We start from the raw sequence: 21,538 nt of genomic DNA, 5'->3' as shown, positions 1-21,538 counted from the left end.
TGCAGCCATGCAGTGGTACCGCTTTGAAGGGTTTTGGTCGAACAAATCGGCCCCAGGACTTATTTTATTCTATCGATTTCTTTGCCGAATTGCTAAGTTTCGGGGACGTAAGCATACCAACACCAGTTATCAGGCATTATGTGTGTGTGTGTGTGAACAACACAGACACAAAGGTGCGCACACACATAGATATATACATAGGCATATATACGACGGGCTTCTTTCAGTTTCCGTCAATCAAATCCACTCATAAGGCTTTGGTCGACCCGAGATTATGGTAGAAGACACCTGGCCAAGATGCTACACAGTGGGACTGAATGCGAAACTATGTATTTGGGAAGGAAACTTCTTATCACTCAGCCACCTTCTTTTAATGGCTGCCATCACATATTAGAAATGAATACAATAGCTTGTAGGATCAGTTGATGTTTCGAGCAACTGGTTATTCCAAGTAGTTAGTGCACAAGCATGAACGACAACTCCAATAAGGTAGAATTGTAGTTATTTTGTAACCTAAAGTTATGTCCCTTTACATTCACTAGAAAATTCTTATGTTCTCTGGGTCGAATTGACCTTCTTCCCAGGGGAAATGAAATGAAATAATACCTGTATAGAAATGAGATCATTCAGTGGACTGTTTCCATATCTCAAATTATGCCTCTTTCAAATATTACAATATTTTTTCTTATAAGCAACTTAAATGGAAATGGAATAGTTATAGAAAAATATATGAATAAAATGAAGAAAATAAGGACAAATATATGAAGAAAATAGCGACAAATATACGAAGAAAATAAAACAAATCTTTTGAAGTTATAATTTTCTAATATACTTATCATTTTAAATATTTGACGGAGAAAAAGAAATAAATAAAACTTAGAATCAATTTATACATGTCTATATTTTAATATCTTACATGTCAACGTAGTCATCACCTATTAACACACTTTAGTAGAACCGAAAACCAAAATATCTACAAAAGCAACCGTAAAATAATTTTAAATCGCAGCAAGAAAAGAAAAAAATGCGAAGTGGAATAATGGAGATAAAAAAACCCAAACTTGTTAGCAGTAATTTAATAAATTATTCCCACCGCTATAATTTATCGGAAAAGATAAGCAGACCATGCTGTTCGATAATTTATCGTAAACCAGCATTTGAATTTTATTAGTAGTGACTTGGTCTCGAAATGATTGAAAATAGAAAAAAAGTTTACATCCTGATAACAGGAGGCTTTTTTGTATATCTTATAATTTACTGGAAGTATTTCGAATCTTCTTCGGTACGTAAAATTTATAAATAACCATTGTTCTGTGGCTATTTGTGATTTTTTTCTTTTACTAAACTAACCTTGACATACTATTAACTCTTTATCACATATGTTACGTACGTACACGCCACACACATACATACAAACATATGGTAAAGTTGTCGAGTATACGTCACACAACCAATCACCCGTAGAAAACGGAGGACACAATATAGACACGACATACTGTAATTTTGAATGACTTCAAAGGTGTTTGGAGTATGTTTTCTTCTTTATAATATATATAGATATATAATTAGCTTTAAATCTCTGATTGAGACCTATGTAGTAACAATACTGAATAGTAATATAACGTGGCAGTCCTTAATAGAACTATGTTATTACTTTTTAACGCCAGGGAACATCTTTTCTAGCTGGTTTATAAGAAATTTAAAACTAGTTGTTTTTCTCCTAACGAGATCAGCGTTGATAGTCGCTTTCGATAAGTATATACTGTGGCTAAGGTTGGCTGGTTACTGTCTCGAGCCAGGCGGTTGTCCAGTACCGAAGAAGGAAAATTACTCAGAAACCATTGATCTACTGGTACTGCCAACTGCTAGAAGGGAGTAGTAGGCCCCCTTACTTGCAATATGTCTCGGACACAAATCATGTGTCGATAAAGCAAGTAACATAGCCCTATTCACGACTGTCACTGATTTTTCTACACTCGAATACCCTTCTTGTCATCTGAAACCAAGCTATTGAAAATTTAGATAAGTTAATTATCATATATAACACGTATGTATATGATATAATATAAATAAATAATAAATGCGCCCTTTTAAAGCCTAACCAGGCTCATGGGCCCGGTTTCCCGGTTTCAATGGCGTATGTGTTCCCCAGCTGGACGGGACGCCAGTCCATCGCAGCGTTACTCATTTTTGCCAGCTGAGTGGACTGGAGCAACGCGAAATGAAGTGTTTTGCTCAAGAACACAACGCGTCGCCCGGTATAGGAATCGAAACCACAATCTTACGATCATGATGCTGACACCCTAACCACTAAGCCACGCGCCTCCACATATGATACATATATCACACAAAAATACATTAAAATACAAATCCAAAACCGAAGAAAACACAAGCATGAGTGAAGACAGAAAAGAAAAAAAAAAGAGAAAGAAAGGAAGAAAAAGAAAGAAGAAAACATCACTTCAACACTAAGTGCTGCAATTGGTAGCACACGACAATATTCAATGGAACCTACTGATGCAAGCCAAAATGCTTGCGGCATTATTGCAGGCGATTGTGAGGTTAAGGCGTTGGAACAACCAAACACCCTCACAGGCATCACTCGACACCTTGGCAAGGCGAGCTGCCAACGTTGACAAGAACTTTGCTGTTAGCGGTCCAACGCCTCAAACGCCACCGACCAGAAGAAATGGTTCACTGACAAGTCCCGATACTTAAGGATTTTGTTCGGTTCATCTTCGGAAGTAGTGACCTTCCCATTTATCACAGCATCCAGGATGTGGAGGGAGCAAAGGATTCACAGACTGTGTGGTCCCAGATGAAGCACCTATTTCTTAATCAGGGACAAAAGGTAAGACCATTTGCAAGAAATGGCTCCAGAACTGAGGAGATATTAACCCGAGCCAGGACCCGCTTAATGATTAGGTTTAGCTCGGTGTGACGAGCGAAATGACCAGCATTTAGGTCGCAAGACAAACCATGAAGTCTTTATAAAATCTTAATATATAAATCTGAAATTGTGTGTTTGTGTGAAGCCTTTTTGAATGTTTATAGAAATCCACATTTTCCACTTTTTCGTAAAAATTTTTACATCAATGGAATTTTCTTGATCTGAACTTTTCAGTGCAGTAATTAGATTTTTAAAATTCCGTTTACTTTGTGTGATTTAAGGGAGATTTGGCTGTTGTTTCTAGCAACTTTTATATTTCATCCCTGCTACCTGGGACGCCATTCTTACGCACGCGCTCAACATAAAAATATAGAGAATAAGAGTAAAAGAGGGAGAGGGAAAGAGAGAGAAAGTGATACATACAAAGTCATAGATTAAACTTTCATCTCAGTATTCTTTACCTATTTTTCATAACATAGATACGTAAAAACACACACAACCACACATACATGACCTGTGACAACAACATACACATTGTTCTCAATCTCTATTCATTTCTCCCCCTCTTCCTCTCTCGCTCTCTCAAACGCATACACGTGCACAATCATTCACAAAAAAATAACTCATGTTCGTCAATGTGGCATAACTAGAGTTGTACCCACCGACTTTGGAAGGTCATAACTTTCAGAAAAATGAATATTTTTTTATGAAATTTTCTATGCATATATTATTTATTATTTAGATTCCGAATATTTTCGGTGAAAGTGTTTTGGGAGGGGATGGGGGACAATTTTCGGAAATTCCACCTAAATTCCTCTTAACTTCCAGGAAAATGAATATTTTTTCGTGAAATTTTCTACAAATATACCTTGATGTATGTACATTTCGAGCATGTAGGAATTTTGAAGGAAACAACTGCAGGTTATTTTTGAGAAGTGTTCCCCACTCGGTAGTGTTTCGGAGCAAGTCGTCCATATTTGTTTCATTTTTCTCTATTATGTTCTTATGTGCATCCTTAGACTTCTAATGAAGTAATAGGCAGTGAAGAGAAGCCATCATAAGAAAACTTTTAACTACCTCTATTCCTTTCTCCCCCTCTCTCTACCTCTTCCTCTCTCGCTCTCTCAAACGCATACACGTGCAAGTACACAATCATTCAGTAAAATATAACTCATGTTCGTCAATGTTTTGTAAATATACCATGATTTTCACTAGGGTTTTAGGGTCAGGGTTAGGGTTTAGGGTTACGGTTACGGTTTTTGAGTCAGGGTTAGGGTTTAGGGTTAGTGCTAGGGTTAGGTTTAGGATTAGGGTTGGGTAATCGTGCGGGTGTTAATCTGAGAAATTACAGATATGTGAAAAGTACTGACACTGCCATCTATTATAACTTTTGTTGTTCTGTTTAATATATACATAGATTATGCCTCCAAAGAAGAGAGTTTGCTGGGGAAAGACAGCAACCGGTTTAAAATGACAGCAACAGACTGCAGCAATTCACCACATTCCAGAAGTTACTTTGAACATAATGCAAAATGGTGCATCAACATCTTCTGCCCAATCTGATAGAATTCTGGCAAAACTGTGTAGCAACAGATCACCAGCAATTGCTTCATCACAAATTGCCGTCCTAGCTCCTGATAAAAGGGATTACCCTGCTATGTATAATCAGGGCAGCGCAAAATGTTTTGCACAAGCATTTCTATAGCCAATTAGACGGATGAAATTTACATACACTTAATAATTTTACGCAAAACAGCCTTCAGACTTTCCCTATTAATTTCATCGTCTTTTGAATTATGAACATATTTACATCATAAGGGTTTTTTCGTTGTAAGGCTTTCTTTTTTAGTTGATTTTCACCTAGAAAGACTTATCGTAGATGGCATAATAAGTTACCCGGACATGGTCGGGTTATACTGTTATTATACTATAAAACGGCAATCAAAGTAATTTTAATTAGTTTTAGTGATCGTTGGCTCTGAAAGTACTATTTACACTCTTCATGTCCTAAGGTATGCTGTTTCATACAACAGATTAAATTATTCTATCATTCAACCTTAGTGATCACTGTTGTAAAAAAAATAAATAAATAAAACTGGTTGAATGTAACATGTTTTTATGTGACATACTTTGCTCCAGATAGTGTTATCAAAAGTACACGTCAGCAACTTTATCCACACGCATAGATATTTATGGTTATTACAGAACAACACATGCACACACCTGCACTTGTATTCTAGGAGGGATCAACTGCTTTCAAGCTCAGTTCCACTGTGTGGTACTTTGACAAAGCCTCGAACCAAGTAAAGCTTTATGAATGAAATTATTTTACAGAAACTGTGCAAGTCAGTCATTCGTTCGTTCATTCATTCATGAATCTGTACATACATACATACATACATACATACATTGTTTCTCATTTTGTCCATGTTTTTTGCAACGTCTTGTACCCAGATATGTATCTATATGTACATGTAGATGAAGGTATGTACATACATGTACATATATATGCATATACTCATATATTGTTTGTACATACATACACACATACATAATAATGCATACATACATACATACATACATACATACATACATACATACATACATACATACATACATATGTAACACCGCCTGAATACCAATCTTGAGAAATTAGGCTTCTCAAAACCAGAAAGGAGAAAGCTAATTCGAAGACTACAGATCCAATCCATTACTGGAACTGTAAAAATCTGTAAAACTATCCAGAAGTTTATCATTTAAATATATATGAGCATGTCTAGATATGTAACTCTATGTATGAGAATACATACATTAATCATACAAATTTGCACATACATACATACATACATACATACATACATACAAACATACATACATACATACATGCATACATACATACATTTGTTGTTGTTGTTGGCACTCCGTCGCTTACGACGTCGAGAGTTCCAGTTGATCCGATCAACGGAACAGCCTGCTCGTGAAATTAACGTGCAAGTGGCTGAGCACTCCACAGACACGTGTACCCTTAACGTAGTTCTCGGGGATATTCAGCGTGACACAGTGTGACAAGGCTGACCCTTTGAACTACAGGCACAACAGAAACAGGAAGAAAGAGTGAGAGAAAGTTGTCGTGGAAGAGTACAGCAGGGTTCGTCACCATCCCCTGCCGGAGCCTCTCTGGAGCTTTTATGTGTTTTCGCTCAATAAACACTCACAACGCCCGGTCTGGGAATCGAAACCGCGATCCTATGACCGCGAGTCCGCTGCCCTTACCACTGGGCCATCGCGCCTCCACATACATACATACATACATACATACATACATACATACATACATACATACATACATACATGCATACATACATACATACATACATACCCTGTTGTTGATGTTAAAATTCCAATGAAGGAACCTTGGATCTATGTCAGAAACCGGTTCTTTCTCTATTGGCAAGAAATCTTGAAATAAACTCAATAATGACATACATACGTACATTGAATTCTGGACTGCATCAGCTGAACCAACAACTCACTGCTACAGCTGAAAAACTAAGATAAAAATCTAGAACGTAATGGTTAATAGATTATTTACCAGAGACCCCCAAACCAGTTCACTGCAACTTCAATGTAAAAGGTAAAAATCTCTGTGAAAGACATCCCCACAAAAAAAAACAAAAAAACAAGTTGAGGGCTATTGCAAATCTGTATGAGAAACAAATGATCAACACAGCAAGCTGTGTGGTTGAAAGAACTGGAGCATGACTACTGCAGGCGTATCTAGCAAAACAATAGGAAATAGATAAAAGCTGTCACCAAAGCAAGGTCATGGCATATCAAATATCACACCCAAATATGTTTGTGAATTTGTTGTGCATGACTCTTGAAATCATGTGTTGAAACAGTCATTTTTTTTTCTTTTATTTTTTGCCAAATAAACACACACACACTATATATTCGTTCTCCATTTCAGATTTATTTTATTATTGTTCTTCATATCATTTGTCTGGAAATCTTCCCTCACACATCCTGTGACCTCTTCGATGACTACATATATATAGACACACACACATACATACACATTTCTTTTCTTTCTCGTTTTTTTTTCATTCTCCTTCCTTTTTCCCATTTAATCCTTTCTGTCACTTTCTTCCGGACATTTCATAATATTAAACCGTTAATCCCTACTCATTTTTTTCTCTCTCCGTTTGTTTTCTCATTCTCACTCTTTTTTTTTCTACCTCCTAATCCTTTTTGTTGAAGAGCGTAAGCTCGAAACGTAAAAGACTTTTCCATTCTTCACGAGCGTTAAATTAATACACATGCTTGTTGTTCCTGCACTTGTCTTTGTCTTTTGTTTTCAGTAAATTTGAACTATATATGGTATTTGTTTATTTATATATATATGGTATCTATTTATACATATATATATATATATATAGTTCACAGAGGTACTGAATGACCAGTGGAGGAGCCATACTTTTGAAAGTGGGGTCCTATCTTGCAGTGTACTGAGGCTGTTTCTTTCGCGTAATGAAAGAAGGCCTTTGGATTTGACTTAATGTTTTTTATAACCCAGGCTTCTTTGTGTGCTCTCTCCCTCACACAAGATTGCTGCAGGTGTTTTTCAATCTCCATCAGTGTTGCTTTTAGGCGGGACCTTTCGCTACTTTTGGGATGCTGGTTGAGGCGATTTGAAACCTTCGTCCGTCGTCTCATGAGAATCTTCCTCTCCCTTGGAATCTCGTTCCTATTTGCTTTGGCCTTGTGCTCTGGAACATATTTCTGGCATATGGCTTGCACAACAGACATGAAATATTTAAGTTTCATGCCAATGTCTGGTATGGAGAGACATTTCGGCCTGTATGAGGATCTCTTTTTGGATCGATTTCCAGTCTGCTTTGTGGAAGTTCAGATTGGAGAGATTTCGGGTGCTTCCTTTAGGCTGTGTCTCTGGCTACTTTCGGCCCAAACATAGACAACTCTATTATGTTGTGATCCGAGATTAATGTTGGCGGCGTCACATTCACATCATGAACGGTGTCCATATTGTTCGTAAAGCAGAGATCCAAAATGTTATTCGCCCTAGTTGGTCTGAGTACAGCTTGCTCCATGAATAGGGCATTGGTGAAGTTGAACAGGGACCACCCACCTGTGCTTGTTTGCAATGAGTCATTCCTGAGAGCATGAGGCCTTCGGGCCATTTGACGTTGGGGAAGTTGAATTCACCCATAAGAAATACGCTCACGTGGTGTTCCAGTTTCATGAGGATTTTTTAAATTCTTGTGAAGCAATCTTCAAACTTGCCTATGTGGTTTGGAGCATCCGGTGGGCAATATGTTTTGCATATGACTATATTGTGTTGTCTTATGTATACAATTAGAGTGTCACATTCTGAATTTGAGTATGACAGTAAGACCTGGGTAGTGAGGTCATCGCGAATGTATACAGCAACTCCACAAGGGCTCCTTTCCATTCTGTCTGTTCGCAGTATGACATATTTTGGTACGTGTACTTCTGCATCCTCTATATCAGGGCTGAGGTGAGTTTCCACGAGCGCTATGCATAGGGCTTGATTGCATGCAGCAAGGTCTCTTAGGAAGGAAACTTTGCTTTTACTATGAAGCAATAGGCTCCCAATATTCAGTAAAAATATTGACGTGACAACTGTGCAGGCGTTAGGGGAGGCCATCCCATGTCTGTTGACTGCGGTTGTCTTGCGCAGTGGTGGACAAGATTCCTTGTTTGGTGTAGCCAGGTCTGCTGCTGCATAATCTTTTGCGCCATGCACAAAATAGACTGTTACTCAGCTGTTGTTTTGCGCATAACCTCCGAAGAGCGCACTTCTTTTGTATATTTTTTCTTTGGAAACAATTGTTGTCTTTCCTCGGGGATGTTTTTCTCCTTAAGGCCTCTGTAATTTTGGCGGGGTCTCGGGTCAGCAAACCGGCAGTTTTTGCCGCCTTCCCCATGCCAACATTTGCCTTGCAGGTAAAATTTGCAGATCCTTGAGTGCCCTCCAAATTTCTTCTCTCTTATAGGGTTTCGGATTGCATTGGATCCTCCATGGGCTTTTCTGTTTTTCGCTTGGTGGGTTGGGGTTTCGGTTTTGGTTATTTCATTTTTGCCTTTTCCTTTTTCTGCCTTTCCTTGTTTATGTTTGTGTTCGTGTTCTGTCCTTCCTTTTCTTGTGGTGGGAATTTCATTCCTCTGGTTGTCCAGTGGGGGTGAGGGCTCGGTTCCTTTGAAGGGTCACTGGCACAGAGGGGCTACTAGTTGCTGCTTCTTTGGCTCTTCTATTCTTTTCTGCCTGGTCGTTCACAGGGGTGGAGGATCCATTCTTTTGAGGAACCACTAGATCAAAGAGACTTCTGGGTTTTGTTTCCTTTTCTCTATCCTTATCAGCAATGCCACAATAGTTTTCCATTATGACATCCAAGGTGTCAATGTGTGGTCTGATAAGCATATAGGATCGCATGAATTCATTTTTCTTTCGCTCTATCTGATCAATGGTTCTACAAAAGCCATTGTTTTTCAGTGCAACAGTGATGTTGTTTGGCGGATCGCCACTAGCAATCATCATGCTCGCAATAGAAGATTCGATTCTTTTTTCTCCCATTTTGGTGCCATCATCGTTTTTTAAGCCCAGAGGATGAGTAGAAGATAGACAGGAAGTGAGAGATAGAGAGAGGTAGAAAAGAAAAAAAACACAGAGGGGGAATAGGGAAAAAGCGAGGGAGATATGAAGGAAAGAGAGAGGGTGATATGAGGAAAAAGAGAGGGTTATATGAAGGAAAGAGATGGGGGTGTTGGTATTGGCGAGACAGAGGGAGGTAGAGGAGGGGGAGAAAAAGAGAGACAGAGTGAGGGAGAGGAAGGGAAGAGAAAGGGAGACAGAGTGAGGGAGAGACAGGAAAGGATGAAGGATATGAGGGAAAGCAAGAAACGGAGAAGAGGGGGAAATGAGAAGTATATGAGGGAGAGGGTGAGGTGACAGGAGGAGAGGTAGATGTTGAGAGAGACAAAGGAAGGGAAAAGAGAAGTGTTGTTGACAATAACATAAGCTGTGCCGCTCATATACACATATACACAGCAATGTTAACATGGTCCGTAAAATGTGTTCCTGGTTTCTCAGAACTTTTCAGTCGAGAGATATCCACAAAATGATCCTTCTTTTCTTCACTTTTACCCGGCCCCACCTTGAATACTGTTGTCCATAGTGGTCTCCCCACACGAAACAAAGTATTATGAAAGTTGAAGCATCTCAAACGTCAATTACAAAAAAATACAGATGGCATGACAGGCCTTGACTATTGGGGTCGACTAGAAAAGCTCAAGTTTTATTCTCTCCAACGCCGCCGTAAGCGTTACATCATCTGCATGATGTAGAAAATATTCCATTACATTGTCCAGATGATGTTGGCATCATCTTTAAGATACACCCAATACTTAGGCCCCGTGCTATCCGCCCACAACATACATCACACTGGCATCTCAAAGCAACAATACGGCACCATTACTTCGCCTCTACTGGCCCTGCTCTCTTTAACAATACGCCAAAACACATCAAAGCAAAAACAGACCCTGTTAAGTTCAAGAAGTCATTGGACAAATTCCTTCAAGAGATCCTCCTACGCCCGGATATGTCTCCGTAAGCATTAACCCTCCACTCGAATGGGCCATGTCTGATTCTTGATCTAAATGACTTCATCAGGCGGTACTATTAAGTTAGACTTGGCCTGGACCAATACTGGCCGAAACCTATCAAAGTATCAAAGTATATTATATATATATATATATATATATATATATATATATATATATATATATATATATATATATATATATATATGTATATATATATATATATATATATATATATATATATATATATATATGTATATATATATATATATATATATATATATATATATATATATATATATATATATGTTAATGCAAACAGGAAAAATAACTCAAAATATGAGTATATTTTTATTAATATTTAGCAGAAACAACAGAGTGACTTAAAGTTCGAGAGTTTCGTGCATTGCCACTTATCAACTGAGTGGACTGGAGCAATGTGAAAGGAAGTGTTCTGGTCACGAATTCAATGCATCGTCCAGGTCAAGATCTGAAACCATAATCTTACAATCGTGAGTCCAAAACTCTAACTAAATTAATAAATGCCAACGCATGAAACTTTCTGGCCTTCAGTCACTCTGTTACTTCTGCTAAATACTAATATATGAAATGTAACGTGTCTGGAATGGCACAACAATGCAGAGTGGACTATAATAACTGCTACAAATAGTTTAATTATTCATAGTCTAATATAATATTTCGGAATATAAAAATTCCTTCTTCAGATATTGCTAGGAAGTAATGGAATCACTGTTATAGTCGGTTTTCTAACGGTTACTGAAGTCTGTCGGAGGCGTTCCCGTAGTGGTCTCACGAAGTTCTTTCCGGAATTCCTCGTGAGAAGTGCATGAGGGTGGTCATATCTTGAGCTCGCGTGTGTTGGCATATCCGTAGCGCTGCTCCCAAGTTATGTATTATACGTGCATTTTTTAAATATAATCTTGTGTTACATGAGCATGTTACCATCGTTCGTGCAGGGTGTCGATGTTGTTAAATAGTATAGTGATTGTTAATTTCTAACCTGCTGTTAATTTGGGGCCCTAGTCTGTTTAAGAAGATAGCCTCCTTAATTCTTAAATTACTTCAATTTCTATCATTGGCTTCAATTGTGACTGTTATGTTTTTGTCGGTGTTCTGGCATCTGTTTAGATGTTTTCTTAAGGTGTGCAACATCACTGGAGTTCTGTATTTTCTGCGAGACTTTTGTATCGTCTGCGTAGCTTGCAAGAGTGGCTATCCGGGCACTTGAAGGCATATCTGAGAGGGCGACTATAAAAAGCAATGGTCCCAAGACAGTGCCCTGTGGAACACCGCTCATTATTTGTGTTATGTATATATATATATATATATATATATATATATATATATACATGTCTCTTAAAGGATAGAGCTCAAAATCAATGCATTGAAGATACTTTGTTGCAGCAACAATTATAATAATAACAGAAACAACAACAATAAGCCAAACCTATGCACATTTCAATAGGGTATCCCGGAAAAATAAACCACATCATAAGATGTTTCGTAAAATATTGTAACAAATTACAACATATTACAAATTTCTGGATACTCCATCTCATCAGGGTCGCATTATTGCCATCACCAATACTATTATTAGCAAAACACACACATCATCCAAGAGGGTGAAAGAATAATCGACGGCACGCAACCTACCATCGTTATTTTCTTACAGAATGTAAACAAACCAGTCAGCCGAAATCCAGCGACGTACACCGCCCGGTTTACAGCGTAAAAATCCCTTGCCAAAAATTCATCCCCCCTGTACATCAAGATTTCCTATCGGATCTTCCTATAACGATAGTGTATTAATTAATTCATTAATTATACCCGCCCACGCCCACGCACCGCACACCACCACCCACATGCCCACACCTACCCCCCCACACACATATACCTATACTTAGATACACACACCCATATATATTTATATGTATTTTTTATGTATAACCATACACCCAAACACATATACACACAAACACATATATACACTCACATATGCATGCATATACATATACACACATACAAATACACATGCACCCACATAAACGCGCACAGATACACACACACACCCATTTACATATATACGCATACATACTCACATACACACATGCGTACATATGTACATACACACATATAGCTATACCTCCATATATACATCGATACATATGCACATACACACACACAAGCTTATATATGTCTACATGTACACACATACACATACGTCTCCATACATACCTATATACATATATACACACATACACTCTCACGTGTCTCCACATGTATACCTACACCCATATACATATACACTCATATATTTGCGCCACAGACCTAATTCCAGTAAGATATATAGAGATGAATATACCTATTCCTTAATTTCGAACTTGTGCCTATACACATTCCGGTAATTCCTATTTATAAAATGCATACGTATGTCTATACATATGTAGACATCTGTAAGCTTTAAACGTTATTTTATTAACTAGGTGACCCTTGGAAAAAAGTATGGAAAATAATTCCAAGTTACATAACGAACAAGTACTTTTACCCTTGTCGTACGGCATCGATTTGCCTACTAACAACCATTCAAGGGAGTAATCCTTTTTCTCATCTTTCAATTTCCAAACTAAATTACTAAGCGCCGTACTATATTGCTTACTCCTATCCCTAAAGGAAGAGTAATGATTAGAAATTTGTTTCGAGACCTCAAGTGACGAAGCCCCGATATAACTCCAAATCTTCTTATCCGTTATAACATTACACCTATAGACAATGTTTTTAGTTTTAGCATTTGCACTAAGGAATCTTATTCTATTAGGGTTATCTTCAGATATTTCTATTAGTTTATTACCAAAGTTAGTGGTATTATCCATATCCTTTTGGTCTTGACTAACATCTCGACCATTGCCTGTATTATTATTATTATTACCCTCTGTGTTTATGTCAACAGAACTATGACTAGAGTTTGAGGATAAAAGTTTAAAGTTATGAGCGGCGATAATTTGGGTCAAATTCTTGGTGTTTGAAAATCCGAACCTTACCTTATGCTCGTTAATAACCTTATAGTAGAGCGAGTTAATTGGAAAATGTTTCCTAACTACATTCCTGAATAAACTAACTAAATTTGATTTTACTTGCCTCCCATAAGGGACGATGAACCATAGACTATCCTGTTTCCTAGAATGACAACCTACATTATTATCCCTAAAAAACTTAAGCCTACTACTTTCAGCCCCTGGTACACTATCGTTGGATCTTGGCCTATGCTTTAGCTTACTGAATGGGTTAACATTATTCTTATTATTCTTCTTATTATTATTATTGTTAGTTTTATAACTACCCTTATTGCTATTATTCACATTATCAATTTTATTAATATTATTATTATTAACATCTTCAATAGAGGAAGCAGAATCTGGTTTAATATAGTATACCTTATCATTATATCCTGCTTCCAGCAAAGCGGAGTTATAAAACCTTGCCTCATCTTCAAAAACCAGATTATTTGCAGACAGGTTGGACAATCTTAAAGATATACTATGGACCAAGTTATCTGTTATTGCTTTTGGATGATTACTAGATCTATTGATATACCTCAGGTTAGTTAAAGGTTTATGATATGGCCTATATGATTTATTATGCAGATCAAGCGTAACGTCTAAGAAATTAGCTACAGATATATTGTCCTCAAAAATAATATCCATTCCCATTCTGTGAAAAAATCTAACTAATCTATTTTTTATCCTTTGTACTTGCTGTTTTGAACTATTTCTGAGAAATAGCAGACAATCATCTCTATACAGACCCCCTCTGATATCTGGGAATTGATCAGCTAACTCATCAAGTATAAAGGAACAAACCACATCGGCAACCTGGGCCGAATCTGAGCTACCCATAGGTACATCAAACGCATCAGGTGTACCCTTTCTAATCCAAATTTTGTTATTAAACCTCATAAAAGATTTCCTGGCAGCTAAAACTACATTAATCTCTTCTCTAGAAAGCCCAGCTTTATTGTGCATAAACCACAATGCTTTATTAAGAACAGAAGGATTAATTGAGGGATAGAAATTAGCTATATCAAATTGTATAAATTTGACATTATCTTTATCACTAATGGAATTGAACCAATCTATTACTTGCTTAGAATTGGACCACAGTTGTAGCTTAAGTTTTCCAATTATTACAGGGATATACTTATCTAATATACTTTTGCTTAGTGTCCCTATATCCGACTTAGCCGGGCAAATAAGCCTTAATTTAGGATCAGTCCAAAAATTATTCTTGTGATCTTTCAATATGAACCTCGGTTGCCTTGGCACTATAGGCTCAGTCCTATTTAAAAGGTTAAATCTCTTCATTAATTTTTTTGTTTCCATATTAGCATTTCTTAGTGTGTTCATACTAGTAGTCTTATAGTTCTTCTCAATTTCTTTTTTAAGAAGCTCCAAATAATACTGCTTCTTTAGCTTATACATATTACCAGTTTTATCTGATTTAACTAAAATCCTGTTTAGACTGCTAATCTCCTTGGTGATATCACTTAGGTAATCCAGATGATGGTTCTTTGTAATTTGCTTCTTCATTTTAACGTTCCTAACTACAGTCCAGAGCTCTTCTTCAAAACTATCCAGCCTAGGGTTGTATGGAGGGTTGCTTCTTGATCTGAAAAGCCTTTTAGACTGCGAGTTAACATCCGCGTTATTGACTGGTTGTTCTCCCTTATCTAAAAAATAAGCCTTCCATCTTACTCTGTTGATGAATGAATGTGTCCTGGCAATCAGTTGCTTTATAAATACATTCCTGGGTGGTATCGGAATATCCTTGAAAGATGCATCGATTTTGAATAGCTCCATGACGTCACAGATAAAAAGCATTATCTACCGAACAGTCAATGCATTGATTTTGAGCTCTATCCTTTAAGAGACATGTATACATATATATATACAAAAACTCAACTGTGAGTTTTTGGCTAAGACTGTTAACAGATACTATATATTTTGTAAAATTTGTTTTATAAAAGTATATATTTAATATATATATATATATATATATATATATATATATATATATATATATATATATATATATATATATATATATATGTCTGTATGTATGTATGTATTTATGTAAATATACACAGTGTTTTGGAGCTAAATTTGACAGTTTGCGCAAAAGGAAAAACAACAACACACTATTCCATCCCAAATATAAGTATTTAAAAAAATCGGAAAATAACAACTAGATTATGGCTGAGTGGTAACGGTTTACTCAAGGTAGCCGCCCTCACCTTTCATCGTACCCTCAAGATAGCTCCCGAATCTGGTGCATGCGTTCCTCCCTGTCTCTCTTTGAAAACCTTCAACTACTTCCTTGATCATAGCCAGCAGCCCGACCTTGTTCTTGTAGGCAGAGTGGTTGGTGCCTTTCTCAACTGCACCCAACATATAGTAATCAATGGGATTACAATCGGGGTAATTAAGATGCCGGTGGAGATGTAAAAATTCTCTGACACCCACTTCTGAATCTTTCTGGATGTATGGTAAGGAGCCAAATTCTACTGGCACACATAAGACCTTCTAGCAGCAAACTTCTCCAGCCAGGAATTGACCCAATTTCCAGCAGCTTCATATAGCTGTCAGAATTGAGCATAGAGCCCTATTCAAAGATATGGGGATGAATTCTAGCATGTTCCTCCATGCTAGTCACAACTTTGTAGTCTCCATTCCAGCTGTTCATGTCACATTTTGCAACCTTTACAATGTTCCCAGTGTATTGATTTGGCTTTCATGATGTTAGCAATTTGACACCCAGTACAACTCATTACAATGCAGGCAATTCTTTTCCAATAATCAGATGACTTCCAGCGATCCATGTCAACTACTATTTTATCAACTATAGCTTTAATCAATACACTCTCCAATATATCAAGCTGTTCCTGAAAAAGAATGAGATATAAAAAGATTTCAAATTTGTTCTGAACACACTGTATGTTTATATGTATACACACACACACACACACACACACACACACACACACACACACACACACACACATATATATATATATATATTTATATATATATATATACATATATACATATATATAAAGAATGAGATAAAGAGACCAATGGCATAAATAAATTTATATTTTATGTAGAATGTCTTACAGCTGTTTCAGGAAAATGAGAGCGATGCGGAGAAGAAAAAACAAAGAAAAAAAAGTACTAGGAGTATAGTTCCATTCCAAAAGTAAATATCCATGTATAGAATCCGTGTGGGTATTTTCCAGTGATAATTATAGTTATATTGGTAGTACTGATCTCATAGTCGATCAGTTCAGCAGTACACCACCAAACAGTCACCATAACCTTCTTTTTGAAGAACTCGGGTTTAGGGAAGGTTTTCGGTGCTTTATTTTGGTCCAACCACTGCGAAAAACGTTTATTATTATTATAAGGAATCCAGTTTTCATCGCAAGTTACAACACAGTCGAGAAATGAATCGGTCTGGTTACGGAGAAGAAGCGACAAGCAAATTCCATATCTGCGCATTTTCTAATTTTCATTCAAATCGTGTGATACTCATTTGACCAGCTTTTTTGATTTTCCGATCGCATGCAAATGGTTGCAGGAAGTTTTCTGCCTAACTTGAAGTTCTTTTTCCAGTTCTCGAGTGGTTTTGCATGGATCTTTCTCAATGACGGTCTTTAATTGACCGTCATCAATGACAGATGGGCGTCCACAACGCTCACGATCTTCAAGGCTCAGGTTTCCACTGCAAAAACCATTTTCGAGCTGACCACTCACTGGTCATTTCCTCACCAAACGTTTCGTTGATATCGCGAGCAGTTTCAGCTGCTTTACGTCCTTTTTTGAAGTTGAATAGCAAAATTGCTCGAATATTGCGGTTTCATTTCAGAAGATTGTAACATGAATATAACGGTTCCATTTCAGAAGATTGTAACAACGGCGAAAAGCAATATCAGTATTAAACTATTGATGCATTTGAGTAAGTTTGTGTCCGTATTATCAGATAATTTCAAAACTCTACAAAAATCCGGTACAAATTCTTTATGGTTCACAACGTTGCTTACTTTTTACTCAACCTGATAGATATATACGTGCGTGTGTGTGTGTGTGTATATATATGTGTATGTATATATATGTATATTTGCATGAAGTATATTTAGTTATATAATTTTCATATTTTATATTTCGTCTATTATCCTGAAGATGTGATTCTCTTCATGTGAAGTAACAACTAGAAAGATCTCAACTCCTAAACCCTGAAAATACATGAAACGTTCTTTTATTTATCTCTATCTTCAATATTTTGTTTTCTTGTTTAGATTTTACCGTCCACAGAATATTTAGATGCAAAATCTGCATCAGATCTTGAAGAATTATACCACGGGTAATATTCTTTCATTCCTTTATCTTTTATATGTTGTTTGTTAAATATAGTATAAGAAACCTTTCATTGGTAATCAGCTGGTTTTCATGTGTTTTAAAACTAATTATATTGATAACAACACGAGCATCTTAAGACTCTTCTCTTATCTATTTGCTATTCCTGTAGAATAGATAAGACTCTTCTCTTATCTTTACTCTTTACTCTTTTACTTGTTGGGGCACCGCCTTTAGTCGAGCAAATCGACCCCAGGACTTATTCTTTGTAAGCCTAGTACTTATTTTATCGGTCTCTTTTGCCAAACCGCTAAGTTACGGGGACGTAAACACACCAGCATCGGTTGTCAAGCGATGTTGGGTGGGGGGGACAAACACACAAACACATACACATATATATATACATATCCACTCACAAGGCTTTGGTCGACCCGAGGCTATAGTAGAAGACACTTGCCTAGTGGGACTGAACCCGGAACCATGAATGTTGGTAAGCAAGCTACTTACCACACAGCCACTCCTGCGCCTACAGAATTCTTGCAGTTCCAAGCAATGGTGATTTTATAGGTGTTCTACCTTCACACTTGCACCGATCTTTTTCAGCCTTGTTGGTAGCTGTGAGTTTTCATATAATATTAATAACAATAACAATAATAATAATAATAATAATAATAATAATAATAATAATAACAATAACAACAACAACAACAACAACAACAACAACAACAACAACAACAACAATAATAATAATAATAAGTGCATATAAATAAAGATAAATCATCCATAGCTTGAATGCCTTTGAGCATTCCTCTGTTCATTTAGGATTAACCTGGCACAAGGAGAAACTGGTACATCTGGACTGAATGTTTAAACAGAGTAAAAGCAACCAAGGCTGTGGTGTTAAACTGGGTTTCTAACTCAGCCTAAGAACTACCCAATATTCATATAAATTAGTAACAGATAAATTAATTCAACTTTACGATGAAAGTAAACAAACAGAGTTTATTCTTTTTTTTTAATTATTTAGAAGCGTTGAGATGTATTGTAAGATACAGAAATACATTTATTTCTCAAATACGTGATAATGCTATAAATAGCATGATCAGGATAAATTATCCATTTAGTGCAGAAATAGCCAGCCATGAGACTCGAACTCACATCTCTGTGATTACGCAAAAAAAAAAAAGAACAAACTTTATTTGTTTACTTTCATCGTAAAGTTGAATTTAACGTTAGCGTCTTATGAAGCTAAATTTATAAGTTCTAAAATTGCAGAAGAATTCTTTGCTGGGCAGTTTAGTTTAATGATAAAACATTTGACGCGTAATCACAGAGATGTGAGTTCGAGTCCCATGGCTGGCCAGTAACGTATTTTTCTGCAATAAATGGATAATTTATCCTGATCACGCTATTTATAGCATTATCACGCGTTTGAGAAATAAATTTATTTGTGTATCTTAGATAAATTAATATTTTTTATCAACTGTAATGATGCTGAATTCTACGAAGAAGGAATTAAGTTCAAGAGACACTGATTACAATCCTAAATGAAGCTGTTTCATTTCGCCTACTTTGTTAAATAGTTTTGAAATATGAACATAAAACAATCTCTACGCTTAAGCTTTACAAAGCGAACTTTATTTTGTTTTTACCTTTCTTTTCTTTGCTCTTTGGCATTAGGATGGGCATGCAGCTGTACAGACCATGCCAAAGCAGACATCGGAACACGATACAGTCCATGAATCCATTCGAACCTGTCAAACCTCCCAACCTAAGCTAGCAAGGAAGATGGTGAATTATCTCAAATTGAGAACCTGGAAAGAATGCTTGTAACAGAAAAAAATTCCGTTTAAAGCACTTCAAGAATAGATGGCGGTGTTCTTAAACCAATTCATCTAAGAACTCAAAATGCAAAGAGCCCTCAAAAATCCTACAAAGCATCTCATCTAACACTTTGAAATTCTTCCAGTCTGTTGTAGAGGAACGGTGCTGTATTTTATCAACCTTTGAAAAAATTGAATGCAAAATTGATTTCAGTATGACTTGATACAAAAACACAATAGCCAGAACAAGTTCCATGGTCTACGAGGAAATGTTACATATAGTTTCTGCTGCGATTCTCTGTCAGTCTGTTTAATGTTGTAGAGTAGAAGCAACAACCTTTCACAGAGTGAAGTAAATAATGCAGCCTTTCATTCCCAGTTGTAGTTGTTTCACTTCATGTCTCTTGTCAGCCTTTTATAATCAAGTCCCTGTGTCCATGTAAAAGAAAAATTAATAATTTATTTGTCGAATATTACTTTAGATTGATGGGCCAAATTCAGGTGAAGTGTAACAAAATAACCCGCGTTGGTTCTTATGGAGACGGAGGATGGAATGTTTGTTTGGATAACGGATATTATCCCAAGAAGCCTTGCTTGGTATATGCATTTGGGTAAATACATTCCTATCGCTTTTATCAATGATTGGAAAATTTTTCTATTTTAAACTTTGTATATCTCTGAATGATTATAAATATGTGTGTGTATATGTAAGCATATATATATATATATATATATATATATATATATACATATACATATATATAGTGAGTTCAAAAAGGAAAAACGACAAAAAGAGCAACAAAAAACAACAACGGGAGGACGTGATACAGATATTGTGTTACTGGGCGCTCGGGAAAGGAAAGAAAGAGAATTTGACGTTTCGAGCGGAGCTCTTCGTCGGAAATATAGGAAAGTCCAAAGAAGGGGAGATGAAGGAAGAAAAAATTGCCAACGATATACACGAGGTTACATTGTGGAATGACCGGAAGGGAAAAGGTGGAGAAAAAGTTCTTTCTAAGATAGGAGAGTGCAAGAGAGGGAGGTAAGTAAGTGTGCGTGCGCGCGGGTCCGTGTGTGTGTGTATGTGTGTGTGTGTGTGTGTGTGTGTGTGTAATAACAGAACGTGTATGTGCGTATGTGTGTGTGTGTGTGTATATATATATATATATATATATATATATATATATATGTGTGTGTGTGTGTATACATATATGTACAGTATATTTGTGTGTACTTATATATATATATATATATATATATATATATATACATCATCATCATCATCATCATCACAATCATTTAACGTCTGTTTTCCATGCTGGCATGGGTTGGATGGTTTAAGAGAAAACTGGTAACATGGGGAGCTGCTCCAGGTTCCAATCTGATTTGGCATGGTTTCTACTGCTGGATGCCCTTCCTAACGCCAACCATTTCAAGAGTGCAGTGGATGCTTACGTGCCATCAGCACGGATGCCAGTCACGAAACATCGGCATCGACTACGACCTCATTTGACTTGAGAGGTCTTCTCAATCACGGTATATTGCCAAAGGTCTCAGCCCCTTGTCATTGCCTCCGTAAAACCCAAAGTTAGAAGGGTGCTTTTTACGTGCTAACGGCGCGACTGTCAGATATGCAATACTGGCATCTGAACACTATTACGATTACACTTTGCTTGATGGGTCTTCTCAAGCACAGTATATCACCTAACGTCTTCAGGTGCTTTTTACGTGCCATTGACACGAGTGCCAGTTACACG

General features: G+C 36.8%; 1 protein-coding gene across 3 annotated transcripts in view; it reads left to right on the top strand.

The window, feature by feature from the left end:
* The first annotated feature begins 851 nt into the window (after positions 1–851).
* The window catches only part of LOC106872816 (putative methyltransferase-like protein 24), a 32,138-nt gene continuing 11,451 nt past the window's right edge, over positions 852–21,538 (top strand). Inside the window, exons 1-3 of one of the 3 annotated variants that reach the window (XM_014919940.3) lie at positions 855–1,282; positions 17,901–17,965; positions 20,264–20,392. In XM_014919940.3, coding sequence (XP_014775426.1) covers positions 1,190–1,282; positions 17,901–17,965; positions 20,264–20,392 — 287 coding nt within the window. In that variant the 5' untranslated portion in view covers positions 855–1,189. Of the gene's footprint in view, positions 1,283–1,402; positions 2,852–17,900; positions 17,966–20,263; positions 20,393–21,538 lie in introns of those variants that run through there. The other 2 variants (XM_089357791.1, XM_014919949.3) reach the window with 2 other exon arrangements.

This window comes from Octopus bimaculoides, chromosome 9 (genome assembly GCF_046866305.1).
Source record: "Octopus bimaculoides isolate indiv1 chromosome 9, ASM4686630v1, whole genome shotgun sequence".
In the NCBI taxonomy this organism is placed as follows: domain Eukaryota; kingdom Metazoa; phylum Mollusca; class Cephalopoda; order Octopoda; family Octopodidae; genus Octopus; species Octopus bimaculoides.
Note: the sequence above shows the minus strand (reverse complement) of the source record. Positions and strands in the feature narration are given on the sequence as shown.